Below are 20,429 nucleotides of genomic sequence, written 5' to 3' on the forward strand. Positions count from 1 at the left end.
TTCAACTGCTGCCATTACTAAACACTTCAGGATAATTCTAGTAGTAGAACACTCCATAGATGGCGCTCCACAATGAAGAACATTTACAATAAAAATTCAGGCCTGGTGAAAGGCACCTAAAACATTTGTGCAGATGAAGTATCAGCATATTTCATTTTGTGCCATCTTACATTCATACTGGTGACCACAGCATGATGCAGAAAAGCAAATTCAACACTCGCAAATTTTTTTTATTAAATATACAAGCTTATAATTAAAAGGACACAAAATTGGTTACCGTTTGGTCCAAAAGACATCACGCCTTCCTGTGCCCACGAAATGGACAGCATCACACTAGCTCCTTTAACAACATATGTATAACCTCACTCAATACAGCTCAAATGCTCATTCACGCAAGTGCTAATAAGATGATAGGCTGAAACACAAGGTTCACACCAAGCAGCCACGCACTTTGTGGCCTGCACAAAATGAAATTAAGTGAATTACCCAACAAAAAGTATGGACCACTACAAGCAACACAAGATCTGCACAGCAGACCTTGTCTGGGGAATGTTCACTCTTTCCCCTTCTTGAGTGACCACAGAGGGTCTAGCTGGCTGAGAGGGTCCTTGGGGTCAGGTTTACTTTGAGCCAGGGTGCCCTGAGGGTTCATGAAGCTCTCGCGCGTGATCTTCTGTTTGGCTGGAGTGCCATGGCCAGGATCTAACGTAAAAGTTGCAGGGTCCAAGAGATCAACCACTGTGGTCAACCCACTGTCCTTGCTCTCAACAGCTGGAATGACCAGTGCTGAAGCTGCAGCTGTAGAACCCTGCTCATCGATGATCTCTGGCATAAATGAGTGGTCACTGCTGATTTCCCTTCCAGCTTCTGGAGCTCTAGGTGTTGAAAGTTCTGTTTCGGTTTCAACTGTCACTGGCTGCACTGCAGCCTCTGGTTGAGTGGAGGTGGCTTGTTCGGAGGTGTCATCAGCTGAAGTGGAAGTAGTTGCTGTGGCAGCTGGCGTATCAGGCACAATGCTGGTTCTCTGGCTGGTTGCACCAGAGCGCAGCATGAAGTCTTCTGATGGGTGGCGAACATGTGAAGGTGTGCCTGTATGTGCCTTTCCCCCAAAGCTTGGTGTACTAGTTAAGATACCTCCTGCACAAATAAATAAATTTCTCTCTGAGCACCAGTACTAGGCATGCAGGGACACCAAAGCAAATAACAAAAGCAATACTACAAAACTGAAATCTACAGTAGAACCTCGCTAATTCAAACTCTAAAGGGGTTGATTATTTGTTCAAATAAAATGAGGTAGAACTGACAGGAGAACCTTAAATACAGGCATACAATACTAACATAAGCCAGCTGCATTGTATCCACATTACCCCATGATAAGCCCAGCCACAACGCTTTTGGTTGTGCAATGTGCTGCAACTTCAATGTGGCAAAACTACAGCATGATAATGACATATTTTGCGTAAAAAAATTCACTGAGAATTATGATACTCCCTAATGCAAGATTTGAGCACAGCTCTACACGTGTTTTCATTTCACGATATATTGGTTGGCGTGGATAATCTGTCTCGTGCGGCACATTGCAAACAGAGCGAAGTGTGGCGCGACTGCCTCATTAATCAGGAGATCGCAAGAGGCAGCGCGTGGGCACGATTCACAGCAGCCGCTGCAGACAGACCTACGCTAATGCAGTGCTTTGTTTCCATATACGGTATCGTTTGACGTGCTCACTGCATGCCATCGGTGAACAGACGACAGCACTACTGTGACACCATCTTGTAGCAGTCACTGTTGCAGAGCCCGTCTTGCGCAGCACTATGCTTTTCTTCTCACGCTTTCACCATATCCTCATCCTCTGCTTTCTGCCTCATGGTTCGGCTGAGCCCCTATCCTCCGCTTTTCTCCTCGCACTCTTTTCACTATCGCAGTCTTACATCCTTCGCTGTGCTCATTCCCTCGGTTACACCGACGGACGTCGCTGACACGAAACGCAGGAATGGGCACCGAAGAGCTGTGCTGTAAACAACTGCATGTGGCAAAGTACACAGTTCAGTTGAGCTCACCGAATATGAACGAAAGAAAAAGAAAATTCTGGGGTATTATGTGTAAGGCACACCATAGTGATTGACTATGAAACAATTCTGACCAGGTCACCCGAGGTTAAACATTAAATTAAATTCTGGGGTCTCATTTAATTAGGCAGCATTCCGCTCCCATCGAAATGCCACCGCCGTGACTGGGATCGAACCTGCGACCTCGAGCAACACCGCAGCTGCTAAGCTAGCGTGGCATGTGCACTATGTGAAAGGGGAAGCATGTTCAAAGCCTGATTTGTTTTGATAGTATACAACACATTCACAATCACGTCGTGCGCAGTTAGTAATGCATTCAACAGCGATGATGACCAGAGAAGGGTGTTTCTTAGACTAGCAATCATCCAGTCAGAATACTCCTCGTCAGCCACACCATTAAAGACAGCACACTCGCATTTATAGAAAATGCTTGCTCATGGGCAGAAATACATTTATTCACAAGATAAGTTTCAAAGAAGTCACGAATTGAACAGTTAAAACAACTCTAAGAGTGTACAAACTGGTGCGAAGCAATGGTGAAACTAAATGTGAAAGATCCAGCCTGCTGCTGTACAAGCAGTGCTGGGTAAGGTTGCCAGGTCCTCACACAAGAAAGGAGCCATAATATTTTTAAAAGTATCCAAAATGAAATAAAAGTTCGTTTAGGAGCTAGGATTGTAGCCTCTCCATAACTGGGCAAGAGAGAGAGAGAGAGAGAGAGAGAGAGGCATTTATTATGATAGAAAAGCTGAAAGGTTGGCCTGAATCAAAGTTCTGACCTACTCGGCATTGGGGACAGGATTTTCAATATCAAAATGGCCAACGATTTTTGTCTGTGTTATAAATAAAAGAAGCCATACATTATAGAAGAGCAGGTTGGTGCCTCTGTATACAGAAAGTGATTGAAGGATGGGTGCTGAAAAATTAGCAGTTCAATGGTACTCAATGGACAGAAATTGCTCACAGTTGACCATACATTTTTTAATGTGTTTCTGTGAAATAACAGTCACCTTCTCTCAATTCTGTCACTGACGTTTCTGTTGGTACGGTATACCTGCTTCTCCAATCCAAGCTCTGTACAACTGAATACACCATGCATATTTGCTTTCTGCAGGGTGAATTACATAAATCGGAGGGACAATGAAGGCTAGCTTTCTGGAAGATGCAAGATAATCAACTGTTGTCACAAGAACAAAGAAAGGAAGAGCTGGGAGGGGGAAGCCCAGTAGCCAACCCAAATTTCTCCTTGGCCCCGGGCTTCTAAATGTAGCCAATTTTGGAGCAAGTAGTAGAATCGAGCAACCCTCTTGTCAGGCTATTTTGAGTTATTATGATATGAAAAATTCCTGCAATGGTGCATACCATAACATAGGCAGCCTTAGGAAAGTGAAGAAAACATGCTACTGCTTTGAAAAAACATTCCAATAGTGCCGTGTAGAATTTCGAACTTGTGTGTTTTGGTGCCAAATTATGACTAGCGGTATGCACAAGCAGGGTATTTTGCTCAAATTAAGCCTACAAGTCTTACTTCTTCCCCACTAAAATGCATGTGGCTGTGAAAAAAACCAACAAGACTGTTTGATTTTTGACATCAGTTCGAATTCCCAGGATTCCACTGCACCATTTTGGAGTGTAGGTTACTCTTTTGAAACAGCAAACACATAACTTTTACAAACAACACAGTTTTGGCATCCTACAGAACAACTTAGTCAAATAGCTCTTTTCCAGTGCAGCTTCTGATGAACAGCTCTTCACAAGAATTAGGACAGTGTCAGTTACCATCAACAGATTGAAACAAGACAGAGGTACACACGAAAATTGTAGGCTTGAAGTGATGATCAGTGGTCGAACAAGGAATGTTGCTGGAGCTAATTTCAACAAGAGTGCTTGTCTTCGTCACGGCAGCAAGTGCTATCCTTAACAGCATTTTTGTGAATGTACAGCTCAATCTACCCTACCCTCAATGAGGGAGGAGGAGGAGAATAAGCTGGTGCTGTTGCCCTGTCGAAGACAAGTCTCCTTGTCCAAACGGTGACTCCAGCGACATTCCTTGTTCTTCTACCACTGCTCATTGTTAGAGTGGTTATAATAAAAAGTGAGCTGCTGCTTTAAAAAGTACACCTTAATTCCAAAATTAATTAATGAACACATGCATAATTACAGGTATGAACAGGCTGTCTAAAAATGCTCTTTTCATGACAGGAGTGCTGTGTTAACAATAATTTTTGTTGTGGTGATGTTCATTTTAATAAAGTAACATGCAGAAAGGAGTAGTTGGTGTTCAAAAGGGTCCAGAACTCCGGTAGTTTGCAGTGACAGTCATAACAATAAACAGAGAAGTCTCAGGCATATACCTATGTCCATAATTATGTTGTACAAGATAGCCTCAAAAAGTGGTGCGGCACTATGAAGAGGTATTATTAGGAGCATGTAAACCATGACAATAACATCTTGAAGCTAGTTTTACTGAAGCAAAATAATGTCAAGGTACTGACAATGCAACATATTTAGTTAACGTCCAAACTTTTTACTCTATGTGACAGGGACAATCAGCAAACAATAAGTTACACATAACCACAGCATTACTCAAAGGGCATACTTGCATGAATATATCATTTAAACTATGCCTAGTGCCCATAAATGTCTGATAATTTAAAAGAAAAAGTGAAAGGTCTACTGACTGCTAGAAGCAAGTTTTTCATTTAGGCAGAATTGCCAATGAACAAAAAAATCTGTATACTTCATGTGCTGGGATATATAAAGCGCAAGAAATTAATATATATATACATCACTTTGAAATGTAGCACTAATTTGTGAGTAGGACTGCTGATGAGGAAAAATTAGCGCAACAAAAAGACAACAGACACAGGAAGGGAAGACAAAGATATGCGCTTTTCTTTGTCTTCCCTTCCTGTGTGCGTTGTCTTTTTGTTGCGATAATTTTTCCTCATAAGCAGTGCAAGACCAGTTAGCCCAGCAATTAATTATTCTTGTGAGTAGGACCTTAGCAAAACTAGCCTAAATAATATAATAATTTCACATAAGCTGTAATATATAGGATGGTCCATAAGCACCATACCCTGCTAAAATCCCTCAGTGGGATTGCAGTGTGTGTGTGTATGTATATATATATATATATATATATATATATATATACATATACATAGTTGTTTAGACAATGTAGCATGCATAGGTTGCAAAAGTGTGATGTCTCTTTTGGTGCACAGTTAGTTTTAAACTTTGTGCTTTAATTAATTCAAAATTTACTGAACCATGTTAACTTTTGCAAGAAATTTGAGGCTCTAACTAAAGATTCTTCATGCTGCAACAGTGTTGAACACAGAACCAAAATGAAAACTACAGCTGAACCATTATTTTCAGTTGAAGTGGAACCGAACCAATATTTTTTATGCCGCCTTGGAGCTGAATCCAAACTAGAACTTTTTGAAGGAACAGTTCTGAACCAGTTTGACCACATGTTCAGCCCCCCCCCCCCCCCCCCCCCCCCCTCCCCAGAGTCGCTGTTGCTGTAATTCTACATGAGGAGACGACACCTGTGACAAGGTTCGGCAGAACAATGTGCTGCCGCGAGAGCAGTCATGTAACTCATCACAGTGACCTCATTAGCCAACTCAACTGTGTGCATGACTTGCTCAACTGTAAATTGTGTGTATATTCGGCGCGCACTGTCTAGACAGTGCATCGCTGTGGAGGATGCTGCTTGCACTGTCAGACATGGGTGCTGCAGTTTGTAAGGTATCTTCAATCACGGCTGTTGCTTCTCCATGGCAAAGTTGGTTCTCCACGACAACTCAATAAAGTAAGAGGTAGAGCAGGTTTTGTTTGACGCTGTCTTTCTATAAACAATGCGATGATACTACACCTATCTTCTTAGAACTAGATGACGTCTTTCATTTATACGAAAAATTAACATGTAGAACAAAGGAAGTTAATACCTATCTTCTTAGAACTAGGTGACGTCTTTTATTTACACGAAAAATTAACATGTAGAACAAAGGAAGTTACGCATTAGATCAGGTATATTGCTTCATCTTCTACAGGATAATGTGAAAATGAACCCGAGCAACTTTAATGCAATACTGATACAAAAGTTTTCTGTCTTGCTTATATGCTCCACTAGATATAGCTGCTGATCCTGCAACTACAGTTTGGTGCCAGAATTCCTCGAACGCGCAAGAAAACACTAACGTGTCCTCTTTAAATGTGACCTGAATGCAGCATGGCTTCTTGGTGTTGGATTTGTTTAGAAGGGTTCCTGGTCCCAAAAATTGCAGGCAGTGGTCACATGGTATCAAAAACTGCTAACACACAAGTTAGTCAGTTTAGTGTAGTGGTTGCAAGACATGGCAGCGGTGCGGTTAAAAGCTGGACAGACGCTAAATAGGTCATACTTCTTTTTTTCACTCTGTGCAAACGCGATGTAATAAACTTGGTACTCTGCAATCTCTTCTTTAAGAATGCATAGCGCCCTTGTCACCTTCTTTCCCTTATTCTGTCATCTAGAGCTTATGCAAAGATGACCATAATGCGGCTACAACCATTGCCCACACCCATGCATCACTGATACCCTGTAACCACCACACCCCCAATTTTCATGTCTATAAAGGAGCGCTTCGAAACAAACTCTACAACAAGAAGCTGCGCTATATTTGTCATGCGTTTTGAATTCCTCACTTTAAATAGTGGTTGGTAGAATTTGCGACTGGCTGTACATTCGAGAAATTAAGGTCTCATACTGTGATAATGGAGAAAAAGAAAAAAAAAAGGCTGGGTGAAAATTTTGTGCTAGTACTCTATTAAATCAATGACGCTGAAAATATAGGAAAGATAGGGGGGTAGGGGAGAGGGGGATAATGCATTGTATTGCCTCACAGGGCACCATGAAGCCACCTGAATGCAGAAATTTTGACATGCCTACCATAACCTACGATAACATGACCTATGTGTATATGTAACGTGCTCTTCTGTTGCCTGCATGCACATACAGTTTCATGTTTTGTATGTATGCTAATGTATGCTGTGTCATGTTTGAGTTATTACCTATGTAAGCAACTTCTGCACATGCCCTTGCAATACTGCACAATTAGATGGCAGTATATGTAAATAAAATAAAAATCAATAACAGTGTCATTTAATTAAACATTTTTTTTTCTTTTGTAAGGTAATGCTTGTAGAAAGGAACAGGGTCTCTGTACTGCTACACAATACTTAAGCGAACTTTATTGCTTCTCTAAATGCACTGCATGTTTTCCCAGAAACTGGAGGCACGTGAATGTTTTTTTTCTTAGTTCGAACCCAAATTAAATGGTTCAAGAACTCTAAACCAGTTCAAATTGTTCTAATTTTTGCTTTGGAGCTGAACCTGAACCAAAACATGTGAACCTGAACCAAACCTGAAAAAATTTCAGTTCGACACCTTGCTTGTTGCAGTCAGTAGAATTCAGCTTTGTCTCTTAAATTCCAACCAGTTCAGTGGTTGTCTAATGCGAGCATTTCTGCATTTCACATGTATTTGAATGGGAAAATGGAGTTACCCCTGAGCTAAAGATTCCTCTTAAATATTTGGAGACGAGGAACAGCACACGGCCATCATGTAAAGCTGACATTGCACATGTATTAGGTTTAAGGGGACACTAAAGAGAAACAATAAATCAGTTTAGAAATTTAGACCAATAAATTATTATTTAAAAACTGTATTCATTAATATTGCAGTAATAGGGTGATTATTAGAAGATGAAGGTAAAAGTTCTATTTTTTGAATTTCATGCCAGAGCACCAATGCCACGTAAACCAAATTTCAAAGTATTTATTCGTATTTGGTTTGTTGTTACGTGGCACAGGTTCTTGAAGCTAGCTTTTCAGCCTGACTAACTAGGCTGAAGCATACGCCATCAAAATCCATGATGTCATGACGAGTTGGTGCAGGTTTTTCAAGGAAGGGTTGCCACTCATATTTAATTTTTGCATGTTTTTGGATAACCATACCCTTTTCAACCACTCTTCTTTTTTTATTTTTTTTATTTTGGATTGGTAGAAGGGTAATTTACTAATAAAACTCAAACTATTTTTCTGTTTAGAGCCCCTTTAAGGTGTTTAGTACAAAAACAATGACTTCCATTTGTCGAAATCGTTTTCTCTTATAACCATCACTTTTATAACCTTAAAGGGCCCCTGAAACGGTTCGGACAAATTTTGTAGGCGCGTAGGGTACAGCTTAAGTACAACATTCGCACCACAATTTAAGTGAAGCGTTACGTATTAATGGAGCTGCAAGCGATTAGAAGTTACCCTCCTCCCTAGCTATGCTTTTCCTCCTCAACTCGCTCGCCGAGCGAGCGGCGCTAAGCTCCGCCTTCACTGGTTCAGCGTCACGATGCGACGTCACATCGCTCACTTCCGGTTGTTTAGGAGCACGCCCCCTCCCGCGCGAGACCTCTCCGCTAGCCATTTGGCCGTCGACCGAGAGCTATCGAAGCAGCGTGCGTTGCGAGCATTCTGTCGTAGCGCCGAACGTGTCCGGTACTCCGCTAAAAACAGGCAAGCTGGTCATTTCGGCAAATGACTGGAGGCATAAACTCAAGCTGATGAGGGAACTTTAGCGTAGACGTACGTGAGCAGCCTGATCGGTCTGCACGGTCCAGACACTTGCTGGCGCAGCGCTTAACCACTCAAACAAAGTGCTAATATTGCTCTAACCAAGTGTAAAGCATTTTAAACATTTATAAATCAACGTGTTGATGATTACACTCCTGCGAAAAATACACACCAGCAGCAAAGAATACACTTCGTTGCTGCTACTGTGTATGGTTGAGCTCTGTGCCACCAGGTGGCTGCACCGTGCAGACCGTTCACATTTGCCCTTCTGCTCATCTCGTGGCTCATCCCGGCACAGTCAAGCGGCCAGACCCTGTCCCCTTGCGCTTGTGTTTGCCCTAATACTGGACTCGTGGTTTGCAGGTCGCTAGGTTTGCAGTCCACAAGGCAACAAAGTCGAATCATAGTGCTCGCGAAAAGACTGAGACCGACTCTGACCGCGGAGCTCTCGTCAAAGTGGAGTACGTTGTAACACAAGCAGACGACACTTGCTGTGTGCCGGAAGTGCTGAAGTGTACTAAAAAACTATTCTTGTGTATTCTCTTTAAGTTATTTTCTTTTTACAAAAACAAAGTAACTAACATTCCAACTATTACGAGCATCATTTGTTCACCATAAAGTTGGAAAAATTATCGACCACGCGCCCTGGTCAGCCAATCAGATAGCTCGCCCATGTGACGTAATATGGGTTATTTGCATCATATGGGTAGGGGCGGCTTAAAATTCCGCCGAGCAGTGCGCTGCGATCGGCAGCGATGGGTATTTTTAAAACCTTATAATAAATTACACGCTTTACGCAGAGCACTTAGATGCATCAATTAATGATCAGAAGAACCTACTCTAACGACTCAGTACGTTTGTAGAAAATCGCCAAAATCGTTTCAGGGTCCCTTTAAAGCAGCAACGAAGAAAAGCACATTAAGTTCTTAAAACACGACTGACACAGACAAAGAAGTGAATTTTTTCCTTAAATTAATAATAATAAAAAAAAAACAGTGAGGGAGAAAAATGAAGTTGGTACAGACAGAAGATTATAATAAAGACAAGGTGTATTTAGTAAACAATAGGTGCACGCACACACACATGCATGCACAAAAGGAACCTAACAATAGTTAATAGACTTTTCTTTTTTTCGGGTTAAACTCACTTTTTATCAGCAAGTCTTGGGCATGATACAAGACGACGTCATGGCAGAACTTGAATTGCTCCTTCTCCTGAATGCAAAGCTTGCGGCTCTGGGCCAACTTGATGGCAGTGCTGAGAATGTCCAGGAGGCCATTGCCAGCAGCTATTTCCTTCATGGCTGCTGACACAAGGCAGAACACTCCGCTCCGCCCAACACCACCCCTGCGAAACCACATCACAAAACATTCAAACAGTTCTCAAAGTTGTGCTACAATGCAATTGATGTGTAGTAAAGATAGTTTACAAGCAGTTTCAATAGGTGGTGCCTATAACACATGCAACATTCATCACCCATTGCTTCTAGTGCTCAATATCTTGTGTCAATGCCTTGGTCAGCTTGGCCCGGGTGGGCTCGGCGGCATTGCCACGATGCTGTCCACGAACCCGCTGGTGTTCTTCATGCAGCTTTTAACATCAGTTATCATGTGAATGCTGCTGCCTCTCCTTGCGAAATCAACAAGTGTCAGTTTGGGACGATTGCACCCGTGCTTTGATGACGTGATAACATGGGATATCAGAACCAACAGGGATTCAACCTGTCTGGCGATGCTGCCAGTGAAAGAATGGATCCTTGATGAAACGCCGCTGGCCCTGCTGCCATCGTCAACAACCATCCAGCTGCCTATAAAAGAGGAGCGAGTACCCCTGGCGCACTGTGGGCATGGTGGCATTGCCACAATGCGGTCCACTAACCCGCTGCTGTTCTTCATGCAGGTCTGTGAACCAAGCTCTCTTTACGCTAACAAAACCAATAATTATTCTCTTGTGCAGCTACCAAGTCCGCAGTGCTGCTTGTGTGTTTTTTCCGAGTGCCTTTGTGTTATCAGATGCCTTCTGTAACTCTCTGGGGATATCGAAAGTAAACCCGGTCCGGATTACACCGCATTACTTGCCGAAATGAAGAAGGTATCCTCGCTGGCCAAGATACGATTATCCCTGAGATGCAAGATCTCAAAAACAAATATATGGCTACGACTACATCTCTAGAGACTCTAAGCGAGAGGCTGACGCACGTGGAGGGCAATTACCAAAGCGTTTTATCCATGCAAGCCGATATGCAATCCATATGGGCAGACAGTGAACGAACGACGCAGCTGGTTCATAAACTGGATGCCCGTGTAGATGATGCTGAGAACCGGTCAAGGCGAAATAATTTGATTTTTTTATCGCCTCCCCATTCTATCAGCATCAGAGCCATCACACGAATCGTAAATAATTATCTTACGCCACTGCTCGGGTCATCTGAAAGTACCGCTTGACCCTAAGGAAATAAGAGCGAGCACATCGAATTGGTCGGTATTTGCCTGATCGCAAGCGCCCAATTATAGTTAAATTTGTATTCTTTAAAACAAAGGAAGCTGTCCTTTCTAATGGCCGTAATCTTAAAAGCACTGACTTCAGCGTTGCCAAAGATTTTTCACCGGCTGTTAGGAATGGCCGTAAACACCTTGTCGCCTTCGCAAAAGCTAAGTCTGTGCCGTTTCCCCTGCATTTCAAAACAATATTCATAGGTTTCAATTGCTGCGTATATGATGAAGCTTCGCAGATGATTAAAGAAGTATAGCAACCACTTCGTAACCAAAAAAATTAATTGACGCCCCCGAATAACAGTTGTATCACACACTTCTATATCAGTAATCTTTACTAACATACGAAGCTTCATTGCAAAACGCGAACACGTGTCTAATCTTGTACTAGCATCTAAAAGCAACGTGCTGGTACTCATGGAAACCTGGCTTTGTGACCATATTCCAGACTCGGAAGTGCTAAGTGATTTACCGAATTTTAATGTGTTTCGGAAGGATCGCACGACAACATGAGGAGGCGTCCTTATAGCTGTCAGTCAACAATTATCGTGTTCTGTTGTTAGCATCACATCCGACTTGGAAACTCTTTTCATTCACTGTCACGCCGCTCCACAATCAGTTCTTTTGGGCATTTGCTATAGATCCCCTTGCAGTAGCCAGATTTTGCCTGTCAACTTAGCAATGTACTCTGCAAACTAATCCTTCAGTACCCCAAAGCTGATCTCCTTTTCTTTGGAGACTTTAACTTTCCAGATATCGATTGGCACAATATAGCTCTGTCTTTAGTAAATCAGACAGAAGCAAGAAATTTCCTTGATGTTTGCTTTGATTTTAACCTCGCTCAACTTGTATCTGAACCAACGCGCGTCACACAAGACACAGCTAACGTATTAGACCTAATACTAACAAGTTGACCAGACAGTTTATCGTCAATTACCTATCTGCATGAAATTAGCGACCATAAGGTTATTCACGCTTCCTTTCACTTTGCGCCAATTCCACGCCAGAAACTTCAAAAGACAATATAGCTTTCTCACAAAAAAAAAAAAAACATCGGGGCTATACGCGATAATCTGTACAATTTCTTTATTTAATTCGAGGCATCCTTCGAGAATAACCACAGGCCAATACTTAAGCAGACTTGCACTAATGCTAATGCTCCCCATTATTCCAGAAATTAATGGGGCATGACAAATGTTGTATACTCGGAGTGCTAATTATTGCTCTAAAACAAAATTCTGTATGTAAAAAGCTGCTCAGGATTAACTCTTTCATTACCACGCCTATTCAATTCGATCACCAGTGATCGATCCTTTAGATCGCTGATTTCAACATGTTGGAGCCTTTTCTCATCCATTTAAGGCCATCCAGTAGCCAGTACAGGCACTGAACTTTCAGAATCGGCTCAAATTTCCGCACTCCAGCGATGTAATTTCTGATGGATATTTTTGCGAACTATGTATGTATGTTTTAGCGAAAAAAGGCGCGGCCGTCAACTTCTGTCGCGTTCCGAGAAAAACGCATGCTGCTCACGATCAAGCAGCACTAGCACCGAAATATTGTGATCAAATGACTCTCAGCAAGTGAATAATTAATTTATATCACCATCTTTGCCATTCGACAAGGCTGAGCGCTGATAATTAACCGGAAATGACGCCAGCTGTTCACTAGTGAGCTTTGGTTTGGAGTCCGAGTCGTTTTATTTTGCCAAAGTGCATTTGTGAAGATCCGCCGCATCTCCAACATGTGAACCTAGCATTTCCAACCAGTTTCCAAGAGTTTTGCTTTCGTTTCTTTAATAAAATCCAGGCAAGGGGCACTGCCGGTGTCACTGCGCAGTTATCAAGAGTCGCTCCCATGACGTCGTCCCGTGCTGCTGCATCACGAGAAAAGCATTGTGCTCGAAACTATGCTGCACCCGCAATTCAATTTAGTGATGAGGACTCGAGCTATGATTCTGATGATGACAGCAAAGCAGAATCAAGCGCTGACGGCGATGATGTTTTGAGCCAGCAAGGGGACATGCGCAAGCTTTTCATCGGCGAGTTACCTTTACGACCTTGAACGGTCTCCTTCCTTGTGCAGGCTTATCTGCCGATCTTTTTGCACGACCTGAGAGCTCTACTGATTATCTTCAGGGTGCATACTTTGCTTGGTCATGATGTGCTGCCATCGGCAGCAAAGAAATTTCCATTCATGCCACAAAGACCGCCCGTAGCACATCTTGGCTCAGTACTACGGATCAGCGCAAGACAGTTTACAACGGCATGGGATTTCTTTCTATTCTTCTCTGTAGAGGCGACAGAGACAATCTGCAAAAATGCGAAGTGATATACTTGGATGCATAATCTTGTAGTTGCCCAGCTACGCTGAGATCAATCAGTCCTGGAAGAGGTGCTTTACTCTCGACGAACTGGTGAAGTATAGTCCTTGGGCTTCTCATCGGACCATCCTCAGACGATGCCGGAAAGGTGGGAATGCAAAATGTGTTACGAGGACCGCAAAGTTGAACAAAAACCAGACGCTTTGCGGGAAAGGTGCGGTGTGCACCTATGCTTCACAAAATTCAGAAACTGCTTCACCACATAGCTTGAGCGATGAACCGGTCTTAGTTTCTTTTTTGTATCCAAGCAACGGCGGTGTACTGAGCATTTATTTTTCCAGACACTATTCTTCGGTCTTTTTTATCTTTAATATGTATATTCTGAATTTCCTTTCATATTAACGTTTTTGTAGATATCATGCTTTTTGATTGTTGTTTTTATGAACTGGCTGCAAAAATGGTGCTTTCTAGAATTTTTGTCTTACTTTATTAATTTTTTGTTTGTTTGGCAATGTATGTTTTTGGAAAGAGAATTTCATTATGCACAATATGCTATGCTGCAATGTGTGCTGGAATATTATGTCTAGTGGTAAAAATTTTTTTTTCCGTTACCTATAAAGAAAGGACCATTTTCTCGCAATAACAAAAGAGCTAACCAGTCTATATATATATTTAATGTTTCACCAACTACATATTACCAGGATAACAGCTTCAGTGCACTAGTTTTCATAGTACACTGCAATGACCAACCATGCTTCCAGACAATTTTTTGTCACTACAACCATTTCTGTAGTATGTGTTGCTAGTAAGGTAATGTTTAAAAAAGAGCAGATGAGAATTAAAACTATTTTAATCACTGAACTATTCAAGACAAAACATTTATATTGGTACATAATGTCTTCCATCACATTTTCACTTCATAAGTTGAATTGAAAGTGTCTCTGGCTGCCTTATGTCGTTTCATGCATTGTCTAGAACATCATGCTCAGTTCTATTCTCGATGTTTCTTGCTCTTAAGTCTTCAATTTTATCATCGTACCATGTGTTGATGTGTATCACACTTTGCAGTTTGTATCGCCCGGCGCGTTGTCCAGAACAACATGCTCAGTGCCTTCCTTGATGTCATTGCTCTTAATTTTCTAGTTTTGTATAAACCATTCTATGTCTTTGCTAGTTGTGTACTCCTTTTTATATTCTAATGCACTGTATAGCATTGTGTAAAAAAACACTTCTGCTTAATGCCTGGAACACAGACTAGGAGTATGAAACAGATAAATAAAACACATAAATGTGAGATTGATCATCGGAGCTTAATCAGAAAGTGAATAATTGACTAACTGTGTCTAGGAGAGACAGAGAGAAAGAGAATAAATTTTTATTCTGAGCAAGCGCAGTCTGCACCCTAAATGGTCGGCCTCCTTATTCCAGGTCGCTGTGAGATACGGCCATCTCCTGTGCCCGTTCGATCAGGCTACGCTGTCTCTTTAGGTCCGGGCCTGACAGCTTGCCAAAACACAGTCAAACCTTGATATATTGAACGCTTTCTATATCACCTGGAAAATCACATGCATTTTTATTTTTTTATTTAAAGCGGGGTCGGACGTAAAATGGATATATCGAACTCCGCCACCCAAGACCACGTGCGCTCCGTTGACAGGCGGTGAGCTTTCGCGCAACACCCTCGAAGATAGCAGTGGCGCGACGGGCGTTTCCGACTACTGCGATCACGCCAAGGGCACCATTTGAACGTAGAGGCATACGCACACAGTGGTAGGCTAGGTTGACAATGTCAACCATAGAGTTTCATACAATAATAGGAAACAATGTAGGAAACTCTATGATGTCAACAACGCACTGCATTTGTCGCACTGACTCCACTTCGATGCCGTGCTCTGTGCCTACCGTGCCTCGCGAGGACTGGCGCTTTGCACTTGTATCCACAAAGACGTGCAAAAGTGCGCACTCACTGGGCTCACTCATAGACGCCTTGGCAGAAGCCACTCAATACTTCGTTACTAAGAGTGTTTCAAAATGAGTATTTCAAAATGGTTCGATTGACGGACTTGGAGATCGCAGCAGAAGTAGTGGACAAACGAAAACGCTGCCGAGGTTGATCCCGCAAGTGCCGATGTTGCCCCACTCCCGACTTCAACTGGTGCTGTAGCTGCTTTGACCCTTCTACACCGCTACTGTGGCGCAAGGGCACCGGCCTATCGCTTGTGGATCGTTTAGACTATGTTGAGGACTCCGTGTTTAAGCACGCGGCTGTCAATAAACAGCAGGCTACACTGCTGCAGCACTTTCAGCCAAATAAATAACTACTTTGTGTGAAGCTTCAAGTGCGTATTTCCTGCGCCACGATTGAGCGCACATTCGGTTGCATCACGTGCGTTTGGCCTAGGCCGCCCCTACTTTGCACGGCGAATGAAGTCGGTGCTGCCTAGGCTAATTGCATGTGGCACAATCGACTGCACGTACCCGGCTGACTAAGTCGGCGTAGCCTAGACCAATTGCACATGGCGCAACCGAAAGCGCGCTCCGAACCATGATGCCCGATTGCACCCTTGGTTCATTGATTGATTTACAGAAATCTTTAACGCATTTTTTACGTGATTTTATATATAGAATTCTGGCTATATCAAACTATTTTGCAATTACCGCACCGTTCAATATATCGAGGTTCGACTGTATTTAAAAAGGAACCTAGACATCTTGTAATGAGCAGATATTCTTATTTTTGGCACATCATCCCAACAGGGAAGCTGAATTTTATAAAAACATACAAGGCATGACGGGTCAGCTTCCTTCCACAGCGTAACAGATTTACAGGCATCACCATTACATTCTCTGACACTGTCACAAATCAAAATTTTTTGTGCTTGATAACTTGCTGGAAAGGAAGGTGGGCTATTTGAGTTAGTACATGTGAATGTTAAAGAAAAAAAAAGTTTGCCTCATTTTGCTTATGTGGACTAGTTAAATGTATAAAAAGATTAAAACAATAATAAAGGGTTAATTTTAATTAATCATAAAGAACAATGAAAAAGGATTTCATTTTAAAGGCCTTTCATGTAGAGGTTCTTATCGCAAGAATAAAACTAGAATTCCTTCAAGTGAGGTAAATATCAAACTTACAAGCAATGCACTACAATGGGCCGTGAGTGATTCCGTTGTGTCTTATGAAAGCTGTGCACTTCAGAAATGAAGTTCAGCATCTGTGCTGGACTAGCTGGGCTCCCACTGAAAAACATAAGGCAACGAGTCAGGCAATGATAATGTACATAAACATATGCACTCATCCTTGTTTAAGCTACATTTTACGTTGCTCCACTAAAGCAAAAAACCTGTAAAACTTCTGGGAATAGTCAGAGGACACTATCTAATATTGTCATGCGCACAATGCTTTGCTTTCACGTTCCGCTTGCAGTATTGGGAAGGTGCTTTTAATGTCATGCATACATGGTTTTGCTTTTTGATGATGACTGTTTTTGACCAAATTATCACTGTTATCCACTTATCACCGTGCATCCAAATTTTCTTGAATGTCTTCGCCGATTCTATAGCAATAGAGTTTCACCTAATCCGATTGCACGCAGTACTCAAACAGTGTTGTACATTCTCAAATGTACGGCGACATGTATAAATAGAGGATGGCCTTGACCCACAAGTTTAGATTCGAAAACTGATGACTTCGTTTAAGTTGTTTCCTCACACCTTTGGCAGTGTTTAATTCTTTAGTCACCACAATGTGACAATACCAATAGTGCACCAAGGCGACCACAACATTGCTTTTAACTATAAAAATATTTTCCATAAACGAAAAAATGACAAACATAAAACCGTACTGGCACCACCACTGTGAAAATGTACCAGTTCCCACGCTGTAACATGTCCCGTTTATAATTGGTAAATTGCAATCCACACTGGCGATACATTTTAAAATGAAATAAATGCAACTTGACCATGATTTTTTTTCCAACAGGGTAACTCATCGGTACTTCAAATAATGACCACAACGATACTGGCACAGCTGTATAATAAAGCCAGTGATTGTGAGCAATTTCAATCACGGAAGATATGTGCAGTTCTCTTAGTTGCAATTTTCTCTTGCACTAAGTAATCCCTTGGCATTAATCTAATGCTGTGAGGTTAAAAAAAAAAACAAAAACACAATCAATCTAGATTAATTCAACATTTGTTTTAAGCATCCCTTTAAAAATGCCACAGCTCATCCACACTGGCAGCACCAAAAGAGAAGCTGATGAGGTAGTACGTCAGGTTGTATATAGAAATAAGCATTTTAATTTAAAACAGAGAAACGAATAACAAATATGAAAGGGAAAATTATTATTCACCTGAGCATAGCATGGAACTACAAAGGAAACCTGTATGCAATTCCCTGAAGAAACTTTGTAGTTTTGTGTCACTATCGAGTGGATAGCAATTTTCCCCCTTTTATGAATTTTTTTCCACCTTGCAGATTTCCGCATAACAAATACGTCATGGTAAATTCAGTTTTGAAAGAAGGTCAGTATTCAATGGCACAAATTAGGAGTGCTCAGGAATCAAGCAACTTTCATGCGTACACATGGAACGAAAAATTATATATTCAATAGATCCATGTCATAGCACTAATGAAGCAGACACTATTAAATGTATAGGTGGCAATAACAATAATTATTTGATAGCAATAAGCATACAATTTAGCAAATATGGGATGGCATAACATAAAACTACTCCAATCTGTTTTTATTCCAAATTGGCCATTGCCCCTCCATGATAGGTCAAAATGACTCGGGCTCTGCCCATATGGGTGTGGTGCCTGCCCATATGGACTGGACCCAAACCATTCTGACCTATCAGGGAGGGCGCTAATGGCCCATTTGGAATAAAAACAGATTGGAATAGTTTTATGTTATAGGGCCCATGGATGCCTTTTATGGTCAGCACTGAGTGAAATATACAGTGCCTACATCTAAACCGTTTGTATATTTGATCTATTAATTTTTTTTGTTAGAAATTGTAAACTTGCACCTGGCATACATTTGCCATGGCGTTAAATACATAATACACATAAAGAAAGGAAAAAAATTAAACATTACCACAGTATCTCATAGAGCTTGCTGCAATGTTTTTTTGGGTCCTGTGTATCGGCAACAAGATTGTAGTCAAGGTGCTATTGGAGTTTAGGTGCTCAGAAATGTAAACACAGAAGTGTATCTAAGTGCTGCAGCATCCTGAAAATTGGACGCAATGTGGGGGGTGATAAGGGTGATGCGTGGTCAATGTTAAAAGTGTGGGGGTGAATTGAGTGTAATGTGGAAACTTGTGTCAGTTCTGGCACAAGTTACTTGCCCAGGACCATTTTGAGGCTGTATAGACACTCTGCAAGGGGGCTACTCGGTGTTATGATCGAGCTGCAGGGGTACTGCTCTGCAAACCTATCTCAGCCCGCTGCAGTTGTTTCGATCGACCCGCGGGGGTGGTGTCCTATAAAGAACCGGAGACGACGACAGCGCTGACCAGCCATGCACTTCGTTCGGAGAACTGGAGACTATGGCAGCGTTAATCCACCATGCGCCTCCTTCAGAGAGTCGGCGACGGCAGCAGGGCTGGCCCCGCTTGGGGGACCGTGTATTGTTGGTTGATTTGCCATGGCCTTCATGTTCTATTTGCAGCAAGAGAGCTTTGTAGCAATTGTTACGTACGGGTGGATGTCTGATTTTCCCTTTATTCAAGAGAGCTTCTCTAACAAAGGGTGTTTTGCGGTACGTTTCCTTGGGCCCCAGGATTCGTCACAGTCTGCTGACACTCGTGGCGACTACCGGAGAAGTCAGCTCTGGAATTAAGAGGCGCCGGCTAGGGTCAAGCGTGACAAACTGGCTACGAGGACCCACTCAACTCAATGGGTTCTGGGAATCCAAAGTGCGTATGTGAGCCCTGCCCCTCAAAGGCGGGTCGACTACGCCCCAACGACTGTAGACAATCCGTTTGGACGAAGGTTGGACAGCAGCTTTCCCTCCCCTAGGAATCTAGGGAGGACAGAGGTTTTTTAAGCAGCAGTTTGTCGGCTGCTAGGAGGGTGCTTGGTGCTTTATGCTCGTGTGCTGTGTGCTTCATAGTGGGAGCTTCGTGCTCCCTTTTGCAGCCATGCTAGGCTGTTGAAATGAATCTCCTGTTTTAACGTAAATATGTAAATAAATCCTGTACTCCTAGTTCTCGATGAGAGCAAGTTCCTCCATACAACAACGCCCCATGCGTGGGTGAGTTGGACGATGGCATGGGCCAGCTACCACATAGTTCATGCTACTTCTAATCCCTACAACCCTGACCACAATCCTTATAACTGGATGGCAGCGGTGAGATCATCCTACAACTCTGACATCGGTCTATCAGGTAGAAACCATGTACGAATAGAGTGCAAAATCCTTTGTTTTAGGGGTAAAACCCAATAATTCCCAATTTCGCACCATGAAACCATGAACAAGTTTTTTCTAAATTGGCTTAAACCGGATTTCTACCCAAAGTTTGCCTATTTGTAAGGGATAATATTAAATACAGGTGTTACAAAACTAATGCTGCCCATATTGTGTGAACAAGTGGTCAAGATATATCATAGTAGTAATATTATTGAATATAAGTATGGTATATTATTTTTCGCTGAACACTTCAAAGAAAATTGTCATGTTTGAGATATCCAGCGCCTGCTGGCTTTGAGTGAATGAAACGTTGTGCTTTTTCAGTAGCCATGTTTACATGAATTACGACAACGGTTCATCGCATCGCATTTCCTGCACATCGCATACATACGTATACTATATATACTCATGTAAGGGCCGCACCCCCACTTTGGAGGGCAAAATTTTATTAAAAATTCAGAATGTCCAGGTGGAAAGCATAGTTAGTTCTGTGGCCGCTAGATGACGTTAG

General features: G+C 42.2%; 1 protein-coding gene across 2 annotated transcripts in view; it reads right to left on the minus strand.

Moving 5' to 3' along the window:
* Positions 1 to 209: 209 nt before the first annotated feature.
* Positions 210 to 20,429, minus strand: part of LOC135916095 (tyrosine-protein phosphatase non-receptor type 23-like) — an 84,000-nt gene continuing 63,780 nt past the window's right edge. For both annotated transcript variants that reach the window (XM_065449337.1, XM_065449329.1), the window contains 3 exons: positions 16,635 to 16,739; positions 9,832 to 10,031; positions 210 to 1,137 (listed from right to left, as the gene is read on the minus strand). In XM_065449337.1, the coding sequence (XP_065305409.1) occupies positions 554 to 1,137; positions 9,832 to 10,031; positions 16,635 to 16,739 (889 nt within the window). In that variant the 3' untranslated portion in view covers positions 210 to 553. The remainder of the gene's footprint in view (positions 1,138 to 9,831; positions 10,032 to 16,634; positions 16,740 to 20,429) is intronic.

Source organism: Dermacentor albipictus, chromosome 1, assembly GCF_038994185.2.
Source record: "Dermacentor albipictus isolate Rhodes 1998 colony chromosome 1, USDA_Dalb.pri_finalv2, whole genome shotgun sequence".
Taxonomy (NCBI): Eukaryota; Metazoa; Arthropoda; class Arachnida; order Ixodida; family Ixodidae; genus Dermacentor; species Dermacentor albipictus.